This window comes from Budorcas taxicolor, chromosome Y (genome assembly GCF_023091745.1).
Source record: "Budorcas taxicolor isolate Tak-1 chromosome Y, Takin1.1, whole genome shotgun sequence".
In the NCBI taxonomy this organism is placed as follows: Eukaryota; Metazoa; Chordata; class Mammalia; order Artiodactyla; family Bovidae; genus Budorcas; species Budorcas taxicolor.
The window spans coordinates 1,114,150-1,140,583 of NC_068936.1; the positions used below are offsets into that span (position 1 = coordinate 1,114,150).

Consider the following 26,434-nt stretch of genomic DNA (forward strand, 5'->3'; position numbering starts at 1 on the left):
TTATATTTGAAATTCAAAACCTGAATTAAAATAGTCAAAATAGATAAAAACTAATCTTCAGATTTATATTTAATGGTACATATCTTCTATTTTATTTCATTATAATCTCAATTATTCAAATTTCAAATTGAATTATTTCAAATTGATTATTCAAATTTCAAGCTGAATTATTATTCAAATTTTAGAAAATTACACAGAAGCGTTACCCCTAGTATTTTAACTAACACACAAGTTTTACGCTTCTATACAGCATCTAAGTATGAGAAATAAGATAATTTTAGATTAGATTTTAAACAAACAGAATAAAAATAGTACTTTAAAATGTGTGCAACAGTTCTCGTTTTGAGATGATAAAACCGCTGAAAAATTGTGCTGGTGGTTGGTGCATTATATGGAAATATACTAAAAACCACTGTACTGTATGTTTTAAAGGAATATATTGTAAGGTGTGTCAATTGTATCTTAATAAAGGTGTTTTCAAAAAACATGAATGGATAAGACTGTGCAGAATATGGAAATGTATACAATTTCACAATATCAAAGACAGTGTTTCTCATCTTTTTGTGTCTTATTGTTTGAAGGTAATGAAACCCATTTAAGAAATAAATTTTTGAGGTTCATTCTTCTAAGTGAAAGTGAAAGTGAAGTCACTCAGTCGTGTCTGACTCTTAGTGACTCCATGGACTGCAGCCTACCAGGCTCCTCCATCCATGGGATTTCCCAGGCAAGAGTACTGGAGTAGGGTGCCACTGCCTTCTCCAAGAATCATAGAATATAGCTTGACTTCCCAAAGTGACTGGTGGTCTATTAACACTTCTCAAATCTTTGTTCCTTTCTCTTGTCACTCCTGCCTGTTTAAAATCTCTTCTAGAATCACAGAAAATGTTCCCAGAAAGAAGGCAATCAATAAGGTTTTACAGATTTTCTATCAAATCTAATTGAATCCATTCACTGGTTTCAATCCCCAATCATAGAGAATATGACAACAGCTCTGATAATGAACAGAACTCAGTAATATTAGAGATGGGCTTCTCACAATATGTTGTAGAAAAACACTTTTCACACGTAATACACCGATAGTTTATGCATGATACTGAGTAATAACAAAGTTCCTTTTGAAATAGTTATTTTAGACAACTGACTACGTAATTACCTTTTATATTTCTTACAAAATACAAATATTATCTCTATTTTCTGATCAAGTCAAAAGTGAACTACTTTCAATTTGTGATAAACTTTCCCATACTAACCTGCATGCCTTCAGAACTTCTGTAGAATTTGAGTATATGGACACAGACATCGATGGTATGATCGGAGAATCAGGTTTGCGGCTAATCATAGGCAAGCTTGTATTTTTAGAGCTGTTTGAGTTCTCTAGCCCTTTTCCATTAACTGTTTGTAACCTAATGTGAGTACTGCTGATGCTGGTAACACCAAGGGTAGTGGTCTGGTTGGCAGATTTTGGAGCAGTTGTAGAAATGATTGAAGAGTGTAAAGAGGCAACAGAATTATTAGTCTTTCTATGTCTTTCTGGGTGAATACTATTGACTTTGTCACATGCTCCAGTCATCATACTCTCACTGGCTTTTCCAATCAACAAGGAAGACATCTGAGGATTGTCTGAAATTAAATTTGGTGACGTAGAATCTCTGTTTGGACTGCAAATAGGTTGTGCCATCAACTGCTGAACACGATTAGAAAGTCCCTTGACACCAGCACAGCCATTAGGTGTATCTTCAGTATGACTGCTTATTTCAGGCACAAAAGATCTATTTCCTGAAGGTGTGCTCTCTTTGGTACAACAAATGCCTTGTTGGTCACCTGAGGTAGCAGTATGAGAGAGGTGATTGAAAGCAATTCCCTGTGTTACTGAACTAGTAGGCAGCATCCTATGTGAAGTCTGAATATTAGTGCTAGCTGCCTGGAGATACAGGGCAGGATCAGTGGAAAATGAAGGCTGTTCATCATTAGATCCTGGCAAATGTGAATTCTGACCTTTGTTAAACCCCTAAAAAAAAGAGAAAAACAGACTTTTAAAATTCAATACTGTAAGTTCCAGCCAGATATTAAACAAACACCTAATGCATACAAAGAACAACACTGAGGATTAAAAATGTTAAATAAAAGCTAAACAACTAAATGTGTAACATAATATAACCAAAATTGTAAAAATAATTTTTAAAAGTTTCATAATCTTATGATTAAAGTGGTTAGTAACCTTGAGGGAAAATCATATTTCTGGGCTGTGTAACTGATTTCATTTACTAGTGTGGCAACATAATTCTTCATGGAAGTCTTTGAGAAATTTTAGTGTCTAATTCAGATATATACATTTTCATTAAAAGAGAAATGACTAAGTAAATTTAGATACAGAAAAACATACATATAGTCATTACTGATTAAAGCTATGAACACATCTTAAACCAGATCACCAATTGTAACAATGTATTATGTTTTATATGAAAACTGTATATATTAATCCTTTAAAATTAATATTGAATCTATAATAGAAAAGTAACAGTTATCCTCAAAGAAAGCATATGAAATGTTATTAATTTTTTCCAAGGAATAACTTCAGTCTTTCCCAGCATCAGTCAAGGTCTTTCCTAATGAGTCAGCTCTTCACATCAGGTGGCCAACGTATTAGAGCTGCAGCTTCAGCATCAGTCCTGCCAATGAATATTCAGGACCGCTTTCCTTTAAAACTGAATGGTTTGTACTCATTGCAGTCCAAGGGATTCTCAAAGAGTTTTGTAAAGCACCACACTGCGAAAGCATCAATTCTTTGGCACTCACCTTTCCTTACGGTCCAACTCTCACATCCATACAGGACTACTGGAAAAACCATAGCTTTGACTAGACAGTAAAGTCACTTTATCTTAGTCAGTAAAGTGATGTCTCTACTTTTTAGTATACTGTCTATGTTGGTCACAGCTTTTCCTCCAAAGAGCAAGCATCTTTTAATTTCATGGCTGCCGTCACCATCTGCAGTGATTTTGGAGCCCCTAAAAATAAAGCCTTTCACTATTTCCACTGTTTCCCCATCTACTTGCCATGAAATGATGGGACCAGATGCCATGATTTTAGTTTCCTGAATGTTGAGGTTTAAGCCAGCTTTTCACTCTCCTCTTTCACTTTCATCAAGAGGCTTTGTAGTTCTTCACTTTCTGCCATAAGGGTGGTGTCATCTGCATATCTAAGGTTATTGATGTTTTTCCCAGCAATCCTGATTCCAGCTTGTGCTTCATCCAGTCCAGCATTTCTCATGATGTACTCTACATGTAAGTTAAATAAGCAGGATAACAATATACAGCCTTGATGTACTCCTTTCCCAATTCTGAACCAGTCCCTTGTTTCATGCCTAGTACCAACTGTTGTTTCTTGAGCTGCATACAGGTTACTTAGAAGACAGGTATGGTGGTCTGGTATTTCCATCTCTTTAAGAATTTTCCACAGTTTCTTATGATTCACCGTGAAAGACTTCAGAGCCCTCTGTGAAGGAGAAGTAGGATGTTTTTCTGGTACTCCCTTACCCCTCTCTATGAGCCAATGGATGTTGGCAATTTGATCTCTGGTTCCTCTGCCTTTTCTAATCCAGCTTGTACATCTGGAAGTTCTCAGTTCATGTACTGTTGAAGTTTAGTTTGGAGGATTTTGAGCATTATCCTGCTAACATGTCTAATGAGTGCAATTGTATGGTAGATTGAACATTCTTAGGCATTGCCCTTCTTTGGGATAGGAATGCAAACTAATCTTTTTCAATCCTGTGGCTACAGATGTGTTTTCCAAATTTATTGGTGTATTAGGTGTTGAACTTTAAGAACATCATCTTCTAGGATTTGAAACAGCTCACTGGAATTTAATCACTCTTTTTGTGTTTCCTGTCTAGAGATGATCCTTTAGCGTTTGCTGGAGAGCTGGTTTGGTGGTGCTGAATTCTCTCAGCTTTTGCTTGTCTGTGAAGCTTTTGGTTCTCCTTCATATTTGAATGAGATCCTTGCTGGGTATAATAATCTGGGCTGTAGGTTATTTTCTTTCATCACTGTAAGTATGTCCTACCATTCCCTCCTGGCCTGAAGAGTTTCTATTGAAAGATCAGCTGTTATCCTTAAGGAAATCCCCTTGTGTGTTATTTGTTGCTTTTCCCTTGCTGCTTTTAATGTTTGTTCTTTGTGTTTGATTTTGTTAATTTGATTACGATGTGTCTTGGGTGTTTTGCGTTGGGTTTATCCTGTTTGGGACTCCCTGGGTTTCTTGGACTTGGGTGATTATTTCCTTCCCCATTTTAGGGAAGTTTTCAACTATTATCTCCTCAAGGATTTTCTCATGGTCATTCTTTTCATCTTCTTCTTCTAGGACTCCTATGATTTGAATGTTGGGGTGTTTAATATTGACCTGGAGGTCTCTGAGATTGTCCTAATTTCTTTGAATTCATTTTTCTTTTTTCCTCTCTGATTCATTTATCTCTACCATTCTATCTTCTACTTCACGAATCCTATCTTCTGCCTCCGTTATTCTACTATTTGTTCCCTCCAGAGTGTTTCTGATCTCATTTATTGCATTATTCATTATATACTGACTCTTTTTTATTTCTTCTAGGTCCTTGTTAAACCTTTCTTGCATCTTCTCAATCCTTGTCTCCAGGCTGTTTATCTGTGATTCCATTTTGATTTCAACATTTTGGATCATTTTCACTATCATTACTTGGAATTCTTTATCAGGTAGATTCCCTATCTCTTCCTCTGGAATTTAATCAACTCTACTAGCACTGTTCATAGTAAGGCTTCCTAAGGCCCACCTGACTTTACACTCCAGGATGTCTGAGTCTATGTGAGCGATCACACCACTGTGGTTACCCCAGTTAAAAAGGCCTTTCTTGTATAATTATTCTGTGTATTCTAGCCACTTCTTAATCTCTTCTGTTTCTGTGAGGTCCTTCATCTTTCTGTATTCAACAATACTTGATACTTAATACGGACAGAATAGGTTTTTTTTTAGAATTCACATTACAGATTAGGAGAAATACAAGTCTCAATAACAGAATTAAAATCATAAAAAATATATTCCCTGAACAAAACAGAATAATACCAATCATCAAAAATATAATCTGAGAAATACCAAAACTTTGAAAAGTATTCAACAGAATTCTCAATGTTTGAAATCAGGATATCACAACAGAAATTAGAAAATAACTTAAGGCAATACTTCAAAAACAAATCAAAAATATAACTCTAAGACATAACAACTGAAAAAGACGACTGGGAGAAGTTAAAAGAGAACTAAGTAAATGGAGAGAAACTATATTCATGGTTCTGAAAAATTAGTAATTTGACTTAAACACATAACACAATTCTATTAAGTGCCAGTGGATACTTTTGATACAAACTGACATAATGACCCCAAAATTATATGAAGATTAAAAAAAGACAGCAGAATCAAATCAACTATAAAAGTAAAGAAAATGTTATACAAGTATTATCTAAATCTCAGAACATATTCTGAAGTTACAGTGATCAAGACAATTAAGAAGTATAATAAAAGCTATATTGATCAGCAGGACAAAGGAGTGGAAAATAAAAACAACACCGGGACAAAGAGAGAATCTGTAAGCATGTAACTATTTAAAATGAATCAATCATTTAGTAACTTTGCAGAACAAAAAGCACCACAGTGCCTAGATGAGGTCACTGATAAAGAGTTCCACCAAAAATTTAGGAAGAAATTATGCCAGTGCTCAACAACCTGTTGCAGAAAATAGAAGCAGACACAATCTTTCAACTATACTATACTATACTATACTATGAGGTCAATGACAATGACTACCCTAATACTAAAAACACTGCGAGAAAACTATAGACCAAAGAAAAAACCTCAAGAAAGTATCAGCAGATCACATCCAACTATGCAGAAAGACATTTATGTACTATGGCCAAATAGGATTTATCTAATGCATGCAAGGTTCATTCAACATTAGAAAAATCAATCATTATAATACATCACACATCCACAGGTTAAAAAAGAAAAACCACATAATCATGACAACTGATGCAGCAAAAGAACTGACAAAACTGAATACTTGTGCATGATAATATTACTGTCACTGACCTAGGGATAGAGATGAACTTCCTCCACTTAATAAGATTATCTATAGAAAACCTCTAGCTAATGTCATATGTTAAGTTGGGCTCAAAACATTCCCCAACAGCATATAAAACAAGGCAATGATGTTCCCCTTTCACCACTCTTTCATCTACCACACTAAAGTAAACTGATATAACAAAACAAGCAAATGATGTAAAATGGATACAGATTATAATTAAAAAGGAAAAAATGAAGCCCTTTGTTCACAATGACATAATTACCCATGAAAAATTAAAAGAATCAAGAAACCTACTTAGAAAGGTTAGTAAGGATATAGCAATGTTACAAGATATACAGTTAACATACAAAAGTTAATCACATTTCTATACTAGTAATGAACAAGTGTAATTTCTAAGCAATCTGCCTGCTAATGTAGGAGACAATGAGTTTGATCCCTGAGTCGCCAAGATCCCTTGGAAAAGGAAATAGCAACCCACTTCAGTATTCTTCCCGAGAGAATCCCACGATCAGAGGAGATTGCAGTCTACAGTCCATGGGGTCCCAAGAGTCAGACATGGTTTAGACTAAACAACAACCACTATATTAGCACTTGCCCTAAAAAGAAGTATGTAGGAAAAATGCAATAAAATAGTTATCTGAAACCTTTATGAAAAAAGTACAAAGCATTGACTAAACAATAACTAAGTAACAAGAGAGAGTTTCCACATTCTTCAGAAGTAAAACTTAGTATTATTTAAGATGTCAGTTTTTACAAACTTGATTCACAGATTCAATGCAAGCAAATAAAAATTCAATGTGATTTTTACAAATTTTTAACACAGTGATTCTCACATAAGAAGAAGAGACAAAAGACCCCCAAAATCCAACATAATGTTGAAGTACAACATTAGAGGACTGACACAGGTTTATTTAATGATTCTAATATAAAGCTAAATTAACCAAGGCAGCATAGTACTAACAAAAGAAACAGATAAATGATCAACATAACAATATACATAGTCGATTAATAAACCTACAGAAATATAGTCAACTAATCTCTGACAACAGAGCACAGGCAATAAAATGAAGCAGAGACAGTCTTTTCAAGGAATGGTGTGGAAAATCTGAGAATTCATATTGAAAATAAGAATCTTTGGGAATTCTCTGGTGGTCGAGCAGTTAAGAATTTGCCTGCCGATCAGGAGACACAGGAATGATCCCTGGTCCAAGAAGATCTCACACGCCATGAAGTAACTCAGCCTGTGCCCCGCAAATACTGAAATCTGTTTGCTCTGGATCCTGCAAGCCACAGTTATTGAGCTTGTGTGCTACAACTACCAAGCCAGTGCACTAAAGACTGTGCTCCACAACAAGGGACATCACCACAAGGAAAAATTCATGCACCATAACTGGAGTAGCTTCTGTTCTCTTCAACTAAAGAAAGCCCGGACACAGAAATAAAGACAAGGCACACTTGAAAATACATATATACATAAACATTTTTAAATTATTTAGCAGAAGAAAAAGGAAAATTTTTACACGTTACACCATTAACAAAAATTAACTCCAAGTGAGCCTTAGACTCAAATATAAAATGCAGAAGTATGGAACTCCTAGAAGGTAATATAGGTGAAATTATGTAGCATGGTGCAACGTTTTAAATACACTTTCTAAGGCACTATCATAAAAGAAAGAATTGATAAGCTGGAGTTCATTAAAATTTAAAACTTCTGTGAAAGATACTGTAAGATAATGAGAAGGTAAATGAAGACTGGGAAAATATATTTACAAAAGGCATTGCTGTTCAGTCACTCAGTCGTGTCTGACTCTCTGCAACCCTATGGACTGAAGCACACCAGGCTTCCCTGTCTATCACTATCTTCTGGGGTTTGGTCAAAGTCTATGTGCATAGAGTTGATGATGCCTCAAGGACTGATGTTGAAGCTAAAGCTCCAATACTTTAGCCACTTGATGCAAAGAACTGACTCATTAGAAAAGCCCATGAGCTGGGAAAGAGTTAAGGCAGGAGAAGGGGATGACAGAGGATAAGATGTCGGATGGCATCACTGACTCGTTGTACATTAGTCTGAGTAAGCTCCATGAGTTGGTATCAGACAGGGAAGCCTAGCATGCTACAGTCCATGGTGTTGCAAAGAGTTGGACATGATTTAGTGACTGAACTGAACTGAAACATGCTCCAAAAACCATCAGTTATATTAGATTAAAAAAAAAAAACTGATACATCACTACCTCCCTATTTGAATCAGTAATATTCAAAACGCATCAACTGAATGTGTCCACCAAAATGCTACCCTCAAGTTAAGTCTCCACTGTATATGAAGCAAGGCCTTCAAAGGTGATTACGTTAAAAAATCTGGAGCTTTGAAGAAAGGAATTTGTGTCTTATAAAAGAAACCATCAAGGGGCTTCCCTGATTGCTCAGTGCTAAGGAATCTGCCTGTCAATGCAGGAATCATGGGTTTGATTTCTGTGTCGAGGAGACCCCACACGCTATGGGAGCAACTAAGCCTGTGTGCCATGACTACTGAGCCTGTACTCTAGAGCCCAGAAACCACAACTACTGAGCCTGTGCTCTGCAACAAGAGATACTACCTAAATGAGAAGTCCGAGCATCACAACTAGAGAGTAGCCCCCACTCACGGTAGAGAAAATCCTGTGCAGCAACGAAGACCCAGCACAGCCTGAAACAAACAAATACATAAAACACCAACCACAGACATTCATTTTGTGAACTACAAGTACAATGAGAAGAGAGTCAACTATGAGTAATAGGAGAGCTCTCAAAAAACATCAAAATCTGTTGATGACTTGATCTTGCATTTCTTTGACTCCAGGAGTATAAAAACTCTGCTGTTTATAAAGCACTCACTCTGTGGTACTTTTAGTCTGCCTAAACCCAGCAACTCTCAGTTGGTGGGAGAAGCTAGAGTAAACAGAAGCCTCAGTCACTAAGGGAGGCAATGAACATAAAAGTCTTTCTAGAAGATAGCTGTCAGTTTCTTAGAAAAGTAATTAGTGCTCTTATAGTATGATCCATTCATCATGCTCTTCAGTTTTTACCTGAACGAGTTAAAAACTAAGTCCACACAAATCTGCACAAGAGCCCCATGTATTTTGTTAGAATATTCTCTGATCCTATGCACAGCTAATGTACATAATCAATACTGTGAACTGAATGAATAACAAGAAAAATATATCTGAACTATTTGACTTTCCTGTCTGTTCCAGCATAAACAAATAAAGGAGACATAGTTAAAAAAAAAAAAAAGAAATATAAACACAGAGTGAGTACATAAACAAAGTGCAGTTAATGCAAACAACTAAGTGATCAAAAATAAATATAGTTATCATCTCAAGGAAACACACAAAGAAAACTAAATGTTTATTGCTAAGAGAAAATCATTCTAAACAGGCAACATCCTATATGCTTTCAATTATACGACATTCTAGAAAAAGCAACCATATAGACAATAACAAGATCTGTTGTTTCTACATATTGAAAGAAGGCTAGAGGAATAAACTGTGCACAGGGTATGTTTATGAATCTGTTTTGTAATGAAGATGGATGCATATCATATACATTTGTCAAAATCAAATAATGTGCAATAGGAAGAATGTAAATTATGGGGCTCTATCACATTCCAGTATATGATGTTCAGGTTAGTGGAAACATTGGTAGGGGGAGTAGTTTTAGAGACTTTTCATAATTTCTGCTCAGTTTTTTAAACCCATTTAAAGTGATATAAAATGTAGTTAATAACTTTTAAGGAGGTGGCTGTTCAAGAAATCCCTATCTCTGTATCAAAACTGAATGTCTCTCATTTCCTCTTAGGATTCATCAAGCCCTTCACAAATTAAACCTGATCCTTTGTGTTTCATCTTCATAAACTACATTGTAGCTACATTTGCTGTGACTTGCTCTTCTAAATTCAGTTCTCTGAGACTGTAACTTCTTAGTTCCTTCCTAATGGCACCCCACTCCAGTACTCTTGCCTGGAAAATCCCATGGACAGAGGAGCCTAGAAGGATGCAGTCCATGGGGTCATTGAAGGTCTGAGTGACTTCACTTTCACTTTTTACTTTCATGCATTGGAGAAGAAAATGGCAACCCACTCCAGTGTTCTTGCCTGGAGAATCCCAGGGATGGGGGAGCCTGGTGGGCTGCCGTCTATGGGGTCGCACAGAGTCGGACACGACTGAAGTGACTTAGCAGCAGCAGCAAGCTGCTTTCTCCACAGTGCAAATCAGATTTTATTGTAATATATCATAGGTGAATCTTTTTTCATTAGGCTTTTTACCACACTAAAATAAATGCTTCACAGCTAGTAGAATACTGACTGTATGCAGGATATATCTGCATATATTAAATAATTGCAATTAAAAATCATGGCCATGATACTTTCATTCATTAAGCAATGGAATCTGAAAGAACTATGTCTGTGGTTTTTTTCTTTTCCTTCAGACTGTCTAGCATAATTCATATATATATTAATTTACACTAGATACGTAACTACCACGTGCACAGATGAGCTTACAACACTGTATTAATACTGAAACACAAAATTCTGAGATAATTGTGAAATTGTTTAAAAAAAGATAATATTTCTTAAATTGTAATTTCTTCTCCTCCAAAGGTATACAAGTCAAAGAAAAATTACTATGTAACAAGTAAAGCAGCTAATCTTTCTTTTACCTGAGTGGAGTTAGATAGTTTTCTTCTCCATGGCTCTTCTGTTCTGCTGGTCAGGTTTGTGCAGTTATGAGGTAGAGTGAATGTGTTTTGCTGCAGATAAGGCACATTTCCATTATTTCCACTTCGTGTTAAGTAATTATTGCCTACCAAATTAGTGTCTGTATACCCTAGTGGTTTTGAGGAGCCAGAAAGAACATAGCGTGCAGGAAAAGGTCCACTGGACAAAGGATTTTCAAAACAAGCAGAGTGCACTTCAGGCTGAGAGACACTAGGTACTCTGGGTAGAGCAGAATGTGGTTGCTGGCTAGAGAGAGAGTTTGTAGGCAGTGATGAATCAGCTATTGGCCCATTAGGAATTCCAGTAGTTTGTCCTGTTTGTCTCATCTTCAAAAACAAAAAAGAAAACCTGCTTGTGTGACTTTGAAAATGTGTTATCAATACATCCCTAACTTTATCATAAAATTTAATCTCCCCAGGTTAAAAAACATAGATTTTAGAAATGAAATGCCATGTTTATATAGATAAAGCAAAATCTTTTTCACTATATATTTAAAAGAAGCCTTTGCTTATTAGGGGTATGTGGGCAAAAGAAAGCAATTGAAAACAGTGAGTTAGTCATTTACAGGCTTTATTTCTCATTATGAAATAAGGGATTTCAGATGGCCATTCCATTTATGCCAAATCCTTGAAAGTAATCCTTAAAACTTCTCCACTTCAGTATATTTTCTTTAATTGTAAAGTAATAAAAAGTAAGCCTATAGAATACACCTGAAATATGCAAAAAACATAAAATATATTTCCTCTTGTTTTCCAAATTAATTTATAGCTATTAAAAAATAATACTGTCCACCAGTGGTATTTAAAGCTCAGATATACCAATTCTAATGACTACACATAAAAAGTAGAAATAAGCATTAATAAATTCTTAAGTGATGTTGTAGTCAAGAAAAATACTTAACATAAGTGATAAATATTTATAATGAAAATGGGGTACATACTTGTTGCATTAAGACAAACTGACTTTCCAACTGTTGCAGCATCAGTTTCTGTGTCGGATTTAAATGATCTCTATCTGTGCGTAGCTGTTCCAGGTACTAGAAAGATTTTAAAGTACACAGACATAAATCAAAGAAATAAATAAGTCACCAGCAAGCAACCTGTAACTTAAAAGGCTACAAACCAACCAATTTTGTGTTGTGACATACAGTGATTTCTAACCAAAGTCATTACAAAAAGCTAAGAAAGATTAAAAAAAATCAGAATTCACTTGATGAAAATAATTTTTGTGTTTTGAATTAAATACATTATATGGAAAGGAAATTATAATTCAAAGAGAAAGTTGTTTAACAATAAAATGTGTCATAACAAAAATGCTTAAGGGCAGCCTTGTTTATAATAGGCAGAAATTATGCAAAAGTCTAACAAGAGAAATCTAGTTAAACAACATGTGGCTTCCAAGAAATTTTAAAATGTAGCATCATGTATCCATGAAGAACAAAGTAGCCATAAAATACATGATAATATCTCAAAGACAGATCTTTGAGGAAGGTGAGCAGGGAGAGAAGATACAGCAGTCATGAGGAAGGTGAGCAGGGAGAGAAGATTTGGCAGTCAACAAGCTATATTAGTATGAGGGATAAAAAGAAAACTGAGATCAGCACATTTTCTCGTACATGTATATGTATCTCTAGAAACAAAAGAAAAAACAACAAAGAAATTACTAATTCAGATTATTTATTGGAAAGAGAAATTAAGTAGCTGGAGCCAGGAACTTCAAGGACCCTTTAAAACCTGTACACCCCTATCCCCTCATAATTCTTAAATTTCAAATGTATGAATATATTACTTCTTTTTTAAAAAGTAGAAAACAAAAATGTATTATGATTTCTATTCCTTTGGAAAATGTAGGCTCATTACACTTATGTACATATTAACTTCATTTACTGCCATTCAATTTTAAGAATTAATACCCAACAAAAGCTGAAGGCTTACTACTTCCACTATGTTAAAACATGTGATTAAAACTGTCCAAAGAGTATTTCATACCTGTAATTTCTGTTGTGTCAAACACCATGAATCAACTTGTTCCTCTACTGAAGTATATGATACAGTTTGACCACTATGTCAGTTCTCAGAACTATTTCCAGGAAAATTTATTTTAAATTAAAAAATATTTGATTAAATCCATATACCAATAGTTACAACTCACGAGATACTAAATGACTAGCAATTGGAATATTTACAGATAAACAAGGCTTATGTTTTAAAAGCATTAAAAAAATTAATGCATAACCCATTTGGAAAATTATACATCTGAAAAGTCATTTATTCTTTAACTCCTCCTTAAAATGTATGTTCATCTGAACCGTGACTCAAAGATCTAACAGACTGTCCATTATATTCAACACTCTATTTTAATGTCCATACAAAGTGGTGGTAAAAATGTATTCAGAAAAGCAGGGAAATGAATAAAATGTCTTCATGAACATAAAGTTATCCCTACTTCCTATATTTAAATGATGCTACAATTTCAGGAGAGGAAATACTGCTTTTAATAGCTAAAAAAAAACCCTTTTCTTTTAGGAAGAAATAGTTAAAATATAAGATAGGCACAACTTCACAAGACTCAGACTTTCATTTCTAATTAAACTCTTCCATTTCTCTGAAAAATTTATATATACCTTTGCTGGACTGGATATTCTTTTCCTCTTGGCAGGACTGGACAGGTCATCTACTTCACTATAGGTAATCATATGTACTGGCAAGGGCTGTTGTGAAATTGGTGTTTCATTGAGGCCTAATACAGGTTCAGTATTTGGATGATGAGCTTTGTAAGCCTAAGGATCACAGAGGTAAAAAAAAATATGGTTCTATATATTCTTAATTCATGCCTTAAAATTATAAAACCTGATGAATTGCTTACTTTCCAAAACTATATAGACATCATGGATTGCAATTGAAAATCAAAGTCAAGTTTCACCAATGGAGAATGTGCACCTTATTTTTAAAAACTTACTTTTTAAAAAATTAAATAAAATACTGTATGAAAGTCCCTTAAGAAATCCCTTTTGAAATCATAAAACTATACAAAAGTTTTAAACTACCCCAAGAATCTTCCCATATCAGAGGAAGTTTTATTTTGATCTAAAGTCCCTTAGTAGTAAAATTGAAAGGAATTTTTTTTTTTTTAAGCCAATTCTGCACTTAGTAATTTAGATCTGATCACTACAGATTGGACAGAACCCTTAAAGCTGGGCACCTAGAGAAGATAACCCAACTTCTCACCTGCTGTGCTGTGTTCATGGCACCCTGCCTGGAGGTAAGCTCTGCGGGTATTGGTAGGCTCCATGCCTCCTCAATACTAGGAAGCAATTTAGTTTTATTCTGTAGACTACCTTGTGGAAGGTTACACAACTGAGCCTAGGAAAAATTATGTAAAAAGTAAATTTAACACAGGACTACTTGAGTAAGAGCAAGTCCACTAAAACTTCCTCAATTTATAGGTATTTTTTAAAGAAAGCAGATTATAAATCTGGGGTTTCAGATATATACTAAAGAGGATAACTAAAACATACTTTCAAGAATAGGAAAAAAGCTAAGCTGTTTTTCAGAATTCTTTTGGATACCTTGTGAAATTTCACACAAGAGTGGAAAACAACTGTGTTCTTTTCTCTAAAATGTTATAACTTAAAAATGTAGATAGCACACAAAATCACGCAAATTAACATGAATCAGAAAAAGTAAGGATGCAAAAAACTTTCAATATAGTATTATCTTAAAGTGAAAAGTAGTATCATCATAAATATCAAAGCTATGGAAATAAATTATTGACATCAATCAAAATTAGACAAACTTTCCAGCCACCCTCCTCTGCCAGGTATTTATGGAAATGTCTTTAAAATATGCTACTTCAAGAATGTACCTGTAAAACTTTAATCCTTCCTGTGAGCATAGAGGTATTACTGCAACTTTTGCTTCTAGCTGCATTTAAGTAGCATTTAATGGCATCTTGAGGTTGGTTACAGGATTCATACAGAGTGCCCAGGTCCATCCATGCTGCTGCATGTCCATGGTCCAATTGTACCGCACAAATATAGGCCTGTAATGCATCCATAGGCTGATTTTGTTGCTGATAGAGCACACTGGAAAGAGAAATAAAGTTTACTAAAACTGACTGTGTGTAACATTAATACATGCATACAGATGAAGTTCAATAAACAGGGACATCAATTAAAGCATTATAAACTTAACACACATAAGCCTTACCCTATTGAACACCAGGTATCTGCACTTGCTTCTGATTTATCAATAGACTGCCTATAAGATATAAAAGCATCCTGAACCTTTCCGATACTTGAATAGCACCTGAAAGAGGGAATAAACAAGGTAGATATAGATATACAGTTTAAACGTATTTATATTTCCACAAACACTCAAATAACTTTATTACCTTGTCAAAATAATGTATATGGAAAGGGAAAATACTTGTTAATCAAGATATGTGCTTATACACAGTGATTTTAATGTACATTATAACTGCTATTAAATTAACTTTGTGTCTTCTGATTGCAAGCAAATGTTATATAACGTATTCTTTTCAAACCATTACAGCCAGAAATGGCAACCCACTCCAGTGTTCTTGCCTGGAGAATCCCAAGGATGGGGGAGCCTGGTAGGCTGCCGTCTATGGGGTCACACAGAGTTGGACATGACTGAAGTGACTTAGCAGCAGCAGGAGAAGAAACTTAAATACAGAGCTCTTTTATACGTACTTTAAACTCAAGCGTCTTACGTTCCAAGAATATAAGAGCTAAGTAACAAAGAGAAATTAAATGTTGATAGTGACCTCAATCAGTACATCCAAATTTTTCTTTCTGAACTTAAAGATAACAATGACAAACATTTCTTATGAACAACATAAAACTGAGATACAGTTAATATTAAAATAAACACAAAAAAGGGTACAAAAAAGCCTAAAGAACGGCTGATTTGTGGGCTGACAAACATTAGAAAGGCCAGTAAAAGAGACAGAGACAGCAATTTCGAAGAATGCATACAACCTTAGAGTCTTGAGGCAGAATTAAAACAGGAACAATAATGCAAACAAGGATAGACATTAGAGACAGTATGAATATTAACAGAAAAATTTTTTTAACAAAAGAGTATTTTAATGATCAGACAAATGCTGTATGTATCTCCTGCTTCACTTAATGTTAAGAGAACTGAAGCACTAAGTAAAGCTGGGTTTTAGGTCTTTCTGCTACATGAATTATTATGTTACCTTGAGAAAACTACTTCCTTGAATTCATGTCCCCTACTTGCAACATGAAACGGTAAAACAAGCTGCTGTCTGATCATTCCTAATTTTTTCAGTTTTCTGCGTGTGGCAGACTCTAACACTTTCATTACCAGTGTTACTACTGTACTGCAACATCCCTATCTCAATTTAACACACACATCTCACTCAAGAAACAGTAATAATATAAAATAAAGCCTTGGACACAGAGGTAACACCTTTTTTAAAATACTAGGATCATCAAATCTCTATAAATTTTACAGACATTGAGATCCTCTTTCAGAGCTTCAGTAAGTTTTTTTCATCTAACTAACTATGGTTACACTGGGTTTCCTTCTGCCTACGGTTCTCTCTCAGAGAAGGCAATGGCACCCCACTCCGGTACTCTTGCCAGGAAAATCCCATGGATGGAGGAGCCTGTAGGCTGCAGTCCGTTGGGTCACTGAGAGTTGGACCCAACTCAGTGACTTCCCTTTCACTTTTCAGTTTTATACATTGGAGAAGGAAATGGCAACCTACTGCAGTGCTCTTGCCTGGAGAATCCCAGGGACAGGGGAGCGTGGTGGGCTGCCGTCTATGGGGTCGCACACAGTCGGACACGACTGAGGCGACTTAGCAGCAGCAGCAGCATGGTCACTCTCTGAACTCTGACAGTTGGTGATGGACAGGGAGGCCTGGCGTGCTGCGGTTCATGGGGTTGCAAAGAGCTGGACACGACTGAGCAACTGAAGTGAACTGAACTGATGGTCACTCTCTAGTTGTGGTATCTGGGCTCCAGGGTGAGTGAGCTCACTAGCTGCAGTGTATAGGCTTAGTTTAGTTGTTCCATGGTATGTGAGATTATCCCAGACCAGGGATCAAAACCATGTACCCTGTACTGGCAAGCAGATTACTACTGGAGCACCAGGAAGTCCTTCAATAAGCTTTAAAACATCATTTGTCAGAAATGTGATTCTGTTTTCTATTAGTAAAGTCAATTAGAGGCAGCATATCCAAAGGCAGCAGGGAAAAGAAACAAAATTATGGGAAAAAACTAACATTAAAAATAAATGCTGTCTAGGGACTTTCCTTGGAGAAGGCAATGGCACTCCACTCCAGTACTCTTGCCTGGCAAATGCCATGGATGGAGGAGCCTGGTAGGCTGCAGTCCATGCGGTCGCTAAGAATCAGACACGACTGAGCAACTTCCCTTTCACTTTTCACTTTCATGCACTGGCGAAGGAAATAGCAATCCACTCCAGCGTTCTTGCCTGGAGAATCCCAAGTACGGGGCAGCCTGGTGGGCTGCCATCTATGGGGCTGCACAGAGTTGGACACGACTGAAGCAACTTGGCAGCAGCAGCAGCAGGGACTTTCCTGGTGCTTCGGCGGCGAACAACACCCTGTGCTGCCAATGCAGGAGGCCTGGGTTTGGCCTCAAGTCAGAGAAACAGATCCCACATGCTGCAACTAAGATCCTTGACAACCAAATAAATAAATATTCTTTTAAAAATAAATAAATGCTGTATAAAATGATTATCTTTGGCCCAGAAGAACTATTATGTAATTGAGAAATCTAGACTGGGGTCCATATTGGTACAAAAAACATTAACAAGCAGAACATATATTGTTTTAAATTCAGATAACCTCAATTAATTCCTCTGTAGTATCCTGCTTTTCCCAAAGAGATGGGAAAGTCTATCTTTACTAAAATGAAGATTTTAAACATATTTTTTTACATGTATTGTACATGGCTGTGATTAAACAGAAACAACAAAAGGATCCCTTATACTAAAGAGTCACATACAATGTAAATGACATTATGCTACAGATTTTTATCTTGGATCAAAAGGAAAAAAATATCCTTTGTCATATTCTTTTAAAAATCTAAATTAGTAGGAGTGCTAATAAAAAAACCTAATATTATGTGTCACACTCTCCTCTTTCTAAAGATAAACCTCTTTTAAAATCACCCCATTAAGATAAATTTTGCACAAAGGTAAAAATTATATTAGCTCCAAAAGCAAAAACTACGTAGTTCATTTATTTCATTTACTAAATGCTTGACTGGTAACAACAAATGGAAATGGAAGATAAGAAAGATTCAGCTTATCCCATAGGATCTTTAGCAGAGGAGAAAACACTAAAAGGAATTCAAACTAGATTTTTACAAACCTAGAGGAGATTAGAAAAACTCTATAAGGAAAGTAGCTAACTTTATTAAACAAAATTAATCAAAAATGAAATTTTAAAAAAAGAAATTATTTTAATAATAATCTAAATGTAAGTGTACTTCCTTTTTAAAAGAAAAAGCCACTAAAAGCTAATATTAACACAAAACCTAAATGTGAGTTAACCTTTACATAAATAAACAAACTCAATGTCAATAAGAAAGGGGCAAAATTTACAGTCAAACCAAGTAAGACAATTAAAGTTAAATTTATAACATTGAAAAAAGGTACTGATATATCTAATAAACAATCCATTCATTAATCAGTGGAAAATTCCAACTTCAAACGGTTTAGACTTTTTAATATGCTAGACACAATCATCACATAGAATAAAAATGAATTCTCTGTTAAATAAATACATTTTAAAAATGATAAAAATGATAGAGGAAACACTTTAAATACTGAACAGAAAAACAATACCCCAATTAGCATATGACAAAATTCTTTAAAACTCCTAAGTAATTCAAGTCACAAGACAACATGAAATGAAATCTAATAAGCAGAATAAGAATTCTTCAGTAAAAGCACCTAATTCAGAATGATCTGAAATGATCAAATTTACCTTCCAAAAATCTGTTACAATGTTTTTAAAATAAACTGCCACTAAGGATATTATAGATTACATTAACATTTTAGATTATAAACCACCTCTACATAGCACAACCCAAGAGTCTGGTCTCACCTGCCAAGGAAATACCAAGACTGGCCAGAATTAGGATCTGCCTCCAATGACTTTTGGAGATACTGAATAGCACAGCTTTCCTTGGTGGCTTGGTCTCCTAATAGATCCACGTTATGATGCATCCATCCTATAATTAATCAAGTGGAAGCCATTTACCCATGATTCAACCACTCTTCTAGCCTCAAGAAAATCATGAAGCACACAAATACCCTTCTTGTATATTTATTTACTTATCTTGAATCAAACTTTCCTAAATTTTGAACTATCAAAGGTAGCTACAGGAAAATCCATTTTACTAAAAGGGATATAATCAACAGAAGGAAACTTAAAACATCTAGGGTACTACATAGAAGTCACACACAGATATTCCTTTTCTAAATTTAATTTGGAAAATAAAATACTGATTTATAAGCCAAAAAGTATAAAGAGGATTAATTTACTTATTCTTCAAAGGTTGAAATATTTTGAAAACAATCTAGTAAGTCCATGTTCATCTCTCAGGAAAAAATGAAACTAAAAATATTCAAAGATAAATTATTAAAAAGAAAACCTTACCAAAGATCCTACAGTTTACATGCATTAATTATTTTCAAAGAATCCCAAACACATCATCAAAAACAAAATATTTCCAAAGCTATATGAATATGTAAATAAAAAATTGGTTCCAAAACAGATAAAAGCAATACAGCATTTGAATAATGAAAAAGTAGAAGAGTTATAGCAGCAAAGACAATGGAAAGATTGGACCATGAAAAAAATGTTAAACACTTAACACAAATGGAAATATAGTGCTTTAACTGTCAGTCAAGTTATAAAATTACCTTTGCAAAAGTATATACAACCTAGGCAAAAGTATGACTAATTGCTTTTGACATTATAGGCAAAATACTGCCATTTCAAAAATACATTATCACAAGTTCATTAAAATTTAGAAACTATTTGCTCAAAACCAAATACGGAAACAAAAAGCAAATTTTAAAAACCAAATCTAAACATTAAATATATATATGATAAATAACTAACAAAATGAATTACCGCAGAGTATTCTTACTATCAATAAAGTAGTAGTAATATATTACATTATTTCTGAGCACCAAACTTTTGCTTTTTAAACATAAGAATGTAACAAGTAGCTACAGAAAATAAGTAAAATATTCTTTCATTTTTAGGTGACACAGTTCCATTACGTCACATAATAAAACACCCTATGAAAACAAGCTCACAGCACATAACTTACCATTTGAATTATTTTAACTCATTTAACTTCACAGAGTGCTTATAATAAGCACAGAGGAATGTTCAAACCTCTTCTAGAGGCCAATTACTAAAGAAGAATGTTGAGAACTTAAAAGGAGTGGACTGGACCACTGAAGGTAAATTATGAGATGAAATATGCTAGATGGGTCAGCAAGATTCTGTGGAGGAAATGGCAACCCACTCCAGAATTTTGCTTGGGAAATCCCATGGACAAAGAAGTCTGGCAGACTACAACTACAAACTATGGGGTCACTAAGTCAGACACAGTTGAATGATTAAAACAAGCAAATAAGGAATAAATACATTAACTCTTGACCAAAAACTATGGGGTCACTGAGTCAGACACAATTGAATGATTATACTAGCAAATAAGGAATAAACACATTAATTCTTGACCAAAAAAAAAAAAAAAAAGGAGAGAAGTACATTTACAACAGGAATATTTACAATATAAAATACTCACTTAAAATACAATCTCAATACAGATCACAATTAATTCTAAAACACAGGAGTTTAGTGAAAAGTTATTTTTAAGCAGAAGAATTAAAATTGTTCCTACCCACGCCCACCAAAATTTTAATAATAATGCATTATGTAATAAAAAGTAAACTTTTATGTACCTAACTGTTGTAAAACAGTTGCTTTTACTTGTGCAGGTAGGTTTTCTGTCTGTAAAAGCTGTTCATAAGCTTCCTTCGCAGAATGATACATTCTCTAAAGAGCAGAAGATATTCAGAAAAAAAGATACATCATTACTGCAACAAAAAAAAGTTAACACAGATATAGAACACAAACTAGTGGTTACTACTTGGGAGAGGGAATGGAGGAGGGGCAAAACATGAATTAAACGGGTCAGGAGGGACAAACTATTGTGTATAAAAGGGGTAAGTACAAGGATGTATTATACACATAGGGAATTTAGTTGATATTTTACAATAAATTAAAATGCAATGAAATCTTTAAAAACTGGAATATCTATGTTGCATATATTCCATATATAACATCAACTATACTTCACCTAAAAAAGCCTTTAAGCACAGAATTAATATTTCAACTAATAAACTGGAATAAACACTCATATATATGTTACATACATCATAAAATTAAGCAGTATATGATTCAGACAGTAATATTTTTAAAGTTTCCATTATGAAAATAAGAGTTCTAATTCATTAACTGAATATTTAACTCTGTATCACCAACTTCCAAAATAACAGCTAGTAAAACTACACTTCACTCTAATATAGTATCAGTAAAATATGGTAATTATAACATTTGCTGTTTCCCACAACTTATGGGGGAAAAAAAATCACCTTTAGACATTACTTAATAACATTCACAAAGCTGTAGAACTATCCTACAAGCAGATGGATAATTAACCTGGAAAGAGTTTCAATGATATGCACGTTTTATTAAGCAAATACAATTAGTGCTACTACTATCCTTTACAAAGTCTAAGAGGAAAAGTAGTAAATTTAATTTGCATTTTAAAATATACTGCTTTAATAGAAAATGTCCTTGGAAAATATTTATAAGCAATGAGGTATTCACAACATAACTTTCCATAGACATGATAAACAATATTCATATTGAAGGTACAAGCAAATTTACAAATGAGACCACTGCCCACAGTTTTCCTTCAAAAATTACTGTAAGACTAAAATCTTTTATCGCTACTGTGATGTTTAACTTAACCCTTCCAAAACAACAGAAAATGATAATAAAAGAAAACCCAAAGTATGCTGTCCTTAAAACATACGTGGAAAAGCCCGATAGACATTTTTACAATCTTAAACAAAAAAGAAAAAGATGGTGAAGTCATTTCAAAGACATATTTTATTAAGTAACATTTCTATTTTTCAAGTATTTATTTCTTTGGCTGCGCTAGGTATTAGTTGTGGCACATGGGATCTTTGTTGCATCATAGAAGATCTTTTGCTGTTCATGGGATTCACTAGCTGTGGCACAAAGACTTGGTTACTCCATGGCATAGCGAGGTTCTTCATAGGGAACCTCAGTCTCCTGTTCCCTGACCAAATATAACCAGTGTCTCTTGCATTGCAAGGTGGATTTTTAATTACTGGCCCATCAGGGAAGTACCAAGGACACCGTATTAAGTAAACAGAACAATTAAATGTATAAATTGGGGCTAAAAACAGTTTTTACTCTAAACTAAATGAGACAACCAAAGAAGGAAGAAAAGAAAACTCTACACTTTTTATCTCTCATATACACACATACACATAAGAATGCCATAGTTTTAACACAGACAGCAAACCAACATTCAGAAAGCAGCCCACAAACAAGGATACACAGTTGCCAAGCATAAACATACAGTTAATAAATTAGGCAGGATACAAAATTAACAAGAAAAAATCAGTTGAACCAAGCTGATAGCAATCAGAGGAGGACACTGTAAGGATCATGTATGTTAGCCTTGTGGAGTGTGTAATTACAGCAGAACATGAAAGTATTAATACACAGCAGGAAAAGCAATGTATACTTCCTATGGAAATGGAAGTATAACAATATGCAGGAATTGTTGTTACCAATGCAACACAAACATATACATCTGTAGCAGATCTTTCACTCACAAATATCACAAACATTGATTTTTTAAAATTCTGAAACTTAATAAACTTAACAGGTGGAGGTAGTGGTTTAGTCACTAAGTCATGTCCAACTCTTGTGACCCCAAGGGGTGTAGCCTGCCATGCTCCTCTATCCATAGGTATTCTACAGGCATGAATACTGGAGTGGGTTGCCATTTCCCTCTCCAAATACACTTAATAGGACATTCATCTTTTACTTCAAGAAAAATCATTTAATTCATCAGTGTTTAATTTTTTAAAAAGCTCCATTCTTGCAATAATAGTTTTATTTGATGTTACTGCTACACATGGAAACATCCATCTGTGTCAACTGAAAAATATAAGCAATTTTGAGGAAGACTTTAGTGAGTGCCTGAAAAAGTTTTTTGATGTATGTAATAAAAATGTTTGTGATGTATTTTTGAAATGTTAAGTAATAGGAATAAAAAAGTTTAACAAACAACTATGATGCTAATTACACATGGAAATGACTCCACAATATATACTAATTATGTTGTATACCTTAAACTAGTACAATGTTATTTACCAACTATATACAAATAAACTGGAGAAAAAAATCAACTGTATTTTGATATATTAACAGAGGATAATTCAAAAAGGAAATTAAGGTAACAAGTCAACTTACTGTACCACTAAGAAGAAAATCAACTTAAAATGTGCCAAATATGTAAAAGACTTAGTTTTCTTTATCCATTCATACATTATGATTGTTTTCACATACTAGCTATTGTTAGTAGTGCTGCAGTGAATATAGGAAAACTAATATCTCTGAAATCTTGAATTTAAACTTGTTTTGAATAAACACTCAGAAGTCTGAATAATGGCTCCTATGATACTTTAAAAAAAATTAGATAATGATACTATTTTTAATTTTTGAGGCCTCTTCATACTGTTTTTCTGTACATGCTGTACCCCTCTGCCTTCCCACCAATAGTATAGGAAGTAATTTCATTTTCTTAACAATACTTGCTTTCTTATGTTTTTTGATAAAAGCAGTAGATATGTCTTATATAAAGTATAAAACATTTTTAAAGACATAATGCACTTTTAATAGATGATAATATAGGGTAAACATAACCTTCATATGCACTGGGAAACCAAAAAACCCATGCACTTGCTTTGGTGCAATACTTGCTTCTTTGCACTGCTTTGAAATTGAAATGAAAATATTTCTAAGGTGTTTCTATATTAAGATAACAACACTTCCTGAGGCAATTTAAGGATTCAATATCTCTATTAAAACCCTGCTGTAATTTGCAGATATTTTAAAAGTGATCCTAAAGTTCATATGCAGGGAATTTCAAAAGACCTCAAACAATTAGCGAAATAAAAATGAACAAAAATTTAAAAACTTAATATATCTTGGATTAAAATCTACAGTCTTCTTCATCATAGACTATGTCTTTATTTTTTCATTCATCATTACAAAATTTCAGAAATAATTCAAATATTTTCTCACAAATAACAAAAACAAAATGTGGCATATGTATATTAATATAATGCATATAATTAACCTAATACTTAGGAAGCATTACTACGAACAAAGCTAGTGGAGGTAATGGAATTCCAGTTGAGCTGTTTCAAATCCTGAAAGATGATGCTGTGAAAGTGCTGCACTCAATATGTCAGCAAATTTGGAAAACTCAGCAGTGGCCACAGGACTGGAAAAGGTCAGTTTTCATTCCAATCCCAAAGATAATGCCGAAGAATGCTCAAACTACCACATAACTGCACTCATCTCACATGCTAGTATAGAGATGCTTCAAATTTCTGCTTTATTGACTATGCCAAAGCCTCTGACTCTGTGGATCACAATAAACTGTGGAGAATTCTGAAAGAGATGGGAATACCACCTGACCTGCCTCTTGAGAAACCTGTGTGGAGGTCAGGAAGCAACAGTTAGAACTGGACATTGAACAACAGACTGGTTCCAAATAGGAAAAGGACTAAGTCAAGGCTGCATATTGTCACCTTGCTTATTTAACTTATATGCAGAATACATCATGAGAAATGCTGGCCTGGAAGAAGCACAAGCTGGAATCAAGATTGCTGGGGGAAATATCAATAACCTCAGATATGTAGATGATACCACCCTTATGGCAGAAAGTGAAGAGGAACTAAAAAGCCTCTTGATGAAAGTCAAAGAGGAGAGTGAAAAAGTTGGCTTAAAGCTCAACATTCAGAAAACTAAGATCATGGCATCTGGTCCCATCACTTCACGGGAAATAGATGGGGAAACAATGTCAGACTTTATTTTTTGGGGCTCCAAAATCACTGCAGGTGGTGATTGCAGCCATGAAATTAAAAGACAGTCACTCCTTGGAAGGAAAGTTATGACCAACCAAGACAGCATATTCAAAAGCAGAGACATTACTTTGCCGACAAAGGTCCGTCTAGCCAAGGCTATGGTTTTTCCAGTGGTCATGTATGGATGTGACAGTTGGAAATATAAAGAAAGCTGAGCACTGAAGAATTGATGCTTTTGGACTGTGGTGTTGGAGAAGATTCTTGAGAGCCCCCTGGACTACAAGGAGATCCAACCAGTCCATCCTAAAGGAGATCAGTCCTGGGTGTTCATCGGTTGGACTGATATTGAAGCTGAAACTCCAATACTTTGGTCACCTGATGCGAACAGCTGACTCATTTGAAAAGCCCCTGATGCTGGGAAAGATTGAGGGCAGGACGAGAAGGGGATGAGACAGTTGGATAGCATCACCGACTCAATGGACACAGGTTTGGGTGGACTCTGGGAGTTGGCGATGGACAGGGAGGCCTGGTGTGCTGTGGTTCATGGGGTCACAAGGAGTCGGACATGACTGAACGACTGAACTGAACATAATACTGATTTCTGGTATCTACAAGAATTAGTTCTAAGACCCTTTCTGGATTTCAAGTCCCTTATATAAAATGGAGCTATTATTGCATATAACCTATGCACATCCTTCCACTTGGTTTATTCATCTCTAAATTGTTCATAATACCTAACACCTACTTCAATGCTCAAAAATAGTACCAAGAATGTAACAAGTTCAAGTTTTGTTTTTCCAAACTTTCTGGAATTATTTTTCTAATGTATTTTTGATCTGAAGTTGGCTGAATACAAATATGCAAAACACACAAGCACTGAGGGCTGACTGCACAAACAGGGCAAGGTTAATCAGCTTTCAAATAAAATCTGATACATGTTACAACACAGAAGAACCTAGATGATACTATGCTAAGTGAAATAAGTAATTCAAAAAGACAAAAGCTATACCAATCTATTCATATGACGTATCCACAAGACACATATACAGAGACAGAGAGCAGAACAGAGGCTACCAGGGATTGGGTTAGAGGAGACTGAGTGGTTACTGCTTAATGGTGAAACATTTTCCACTAAGAGTGATGAAAGATTCCAAATAATGCAACACTGATCTATACACAGTGCAAATACAGCAAACTCTACACTTAAAAAGTAATCCACAGAAATATGACTATTTCACCAAGACTTACAGCTAATATAACATCATTCTTTCCAGAGACAAGTTTTAAATGTATGGATATATTCTTATCTTCAACATGAAAATCAATGAATTTTGA

At 34.7% G+C, this 26,434-nt stretch overlaps 1 protein-coding gene across 1 annotated transcript in view; it reads right to left on the reverse strand.

Moving 5' to 3' along the window:
- LOC128071014 (lysine-specific demethylase 6A-like) overlaps window positions 1-26,434 on the reverse strand; it is a 174,441-nt gene that overhangs the window by 43,562 nt on the left and 104,445 nt on the right. The window contains exons 9-17 of the mRNA XM_052664012.1: window positions 20,861-20,954; window positions 18,984-19,110; window positions 15,062-15,160; window positions 14,718-14,937; window positions 14,081-14,215; window positions 13,477-13,632; window positions 11,794-11,889; window positions 10,796-11,179; window positions 1,251-2,008 (exon numbers count right to left, since the gene is read on the reverse strand). Of these exons, the coding sequence (XP_052519972.1) occupies window positions 1,251-2,008; window positions 10,796-11,179; window positions 11,794-11,889; window positions 13,477-13,632; window positions 14,081-14,215; window positions 14,718-14,937; window positions 15,062-15,160; window positions 18,984-19,110; window positions 20,861-20,954 (2,069 nt within the window). The remainder of the gene's footprint in view (window positions 1-1,250; window positions 2,009-10,795; window positions 11,180-11,793; window positions 11,890-13,476; window positions 13,633-14,080; window positions 14,216-14,717; window positions 14,938-15,061; window positions 15,161-18,983; window positions 19,111-20,860; window positions 20,955-26,434) is intronic.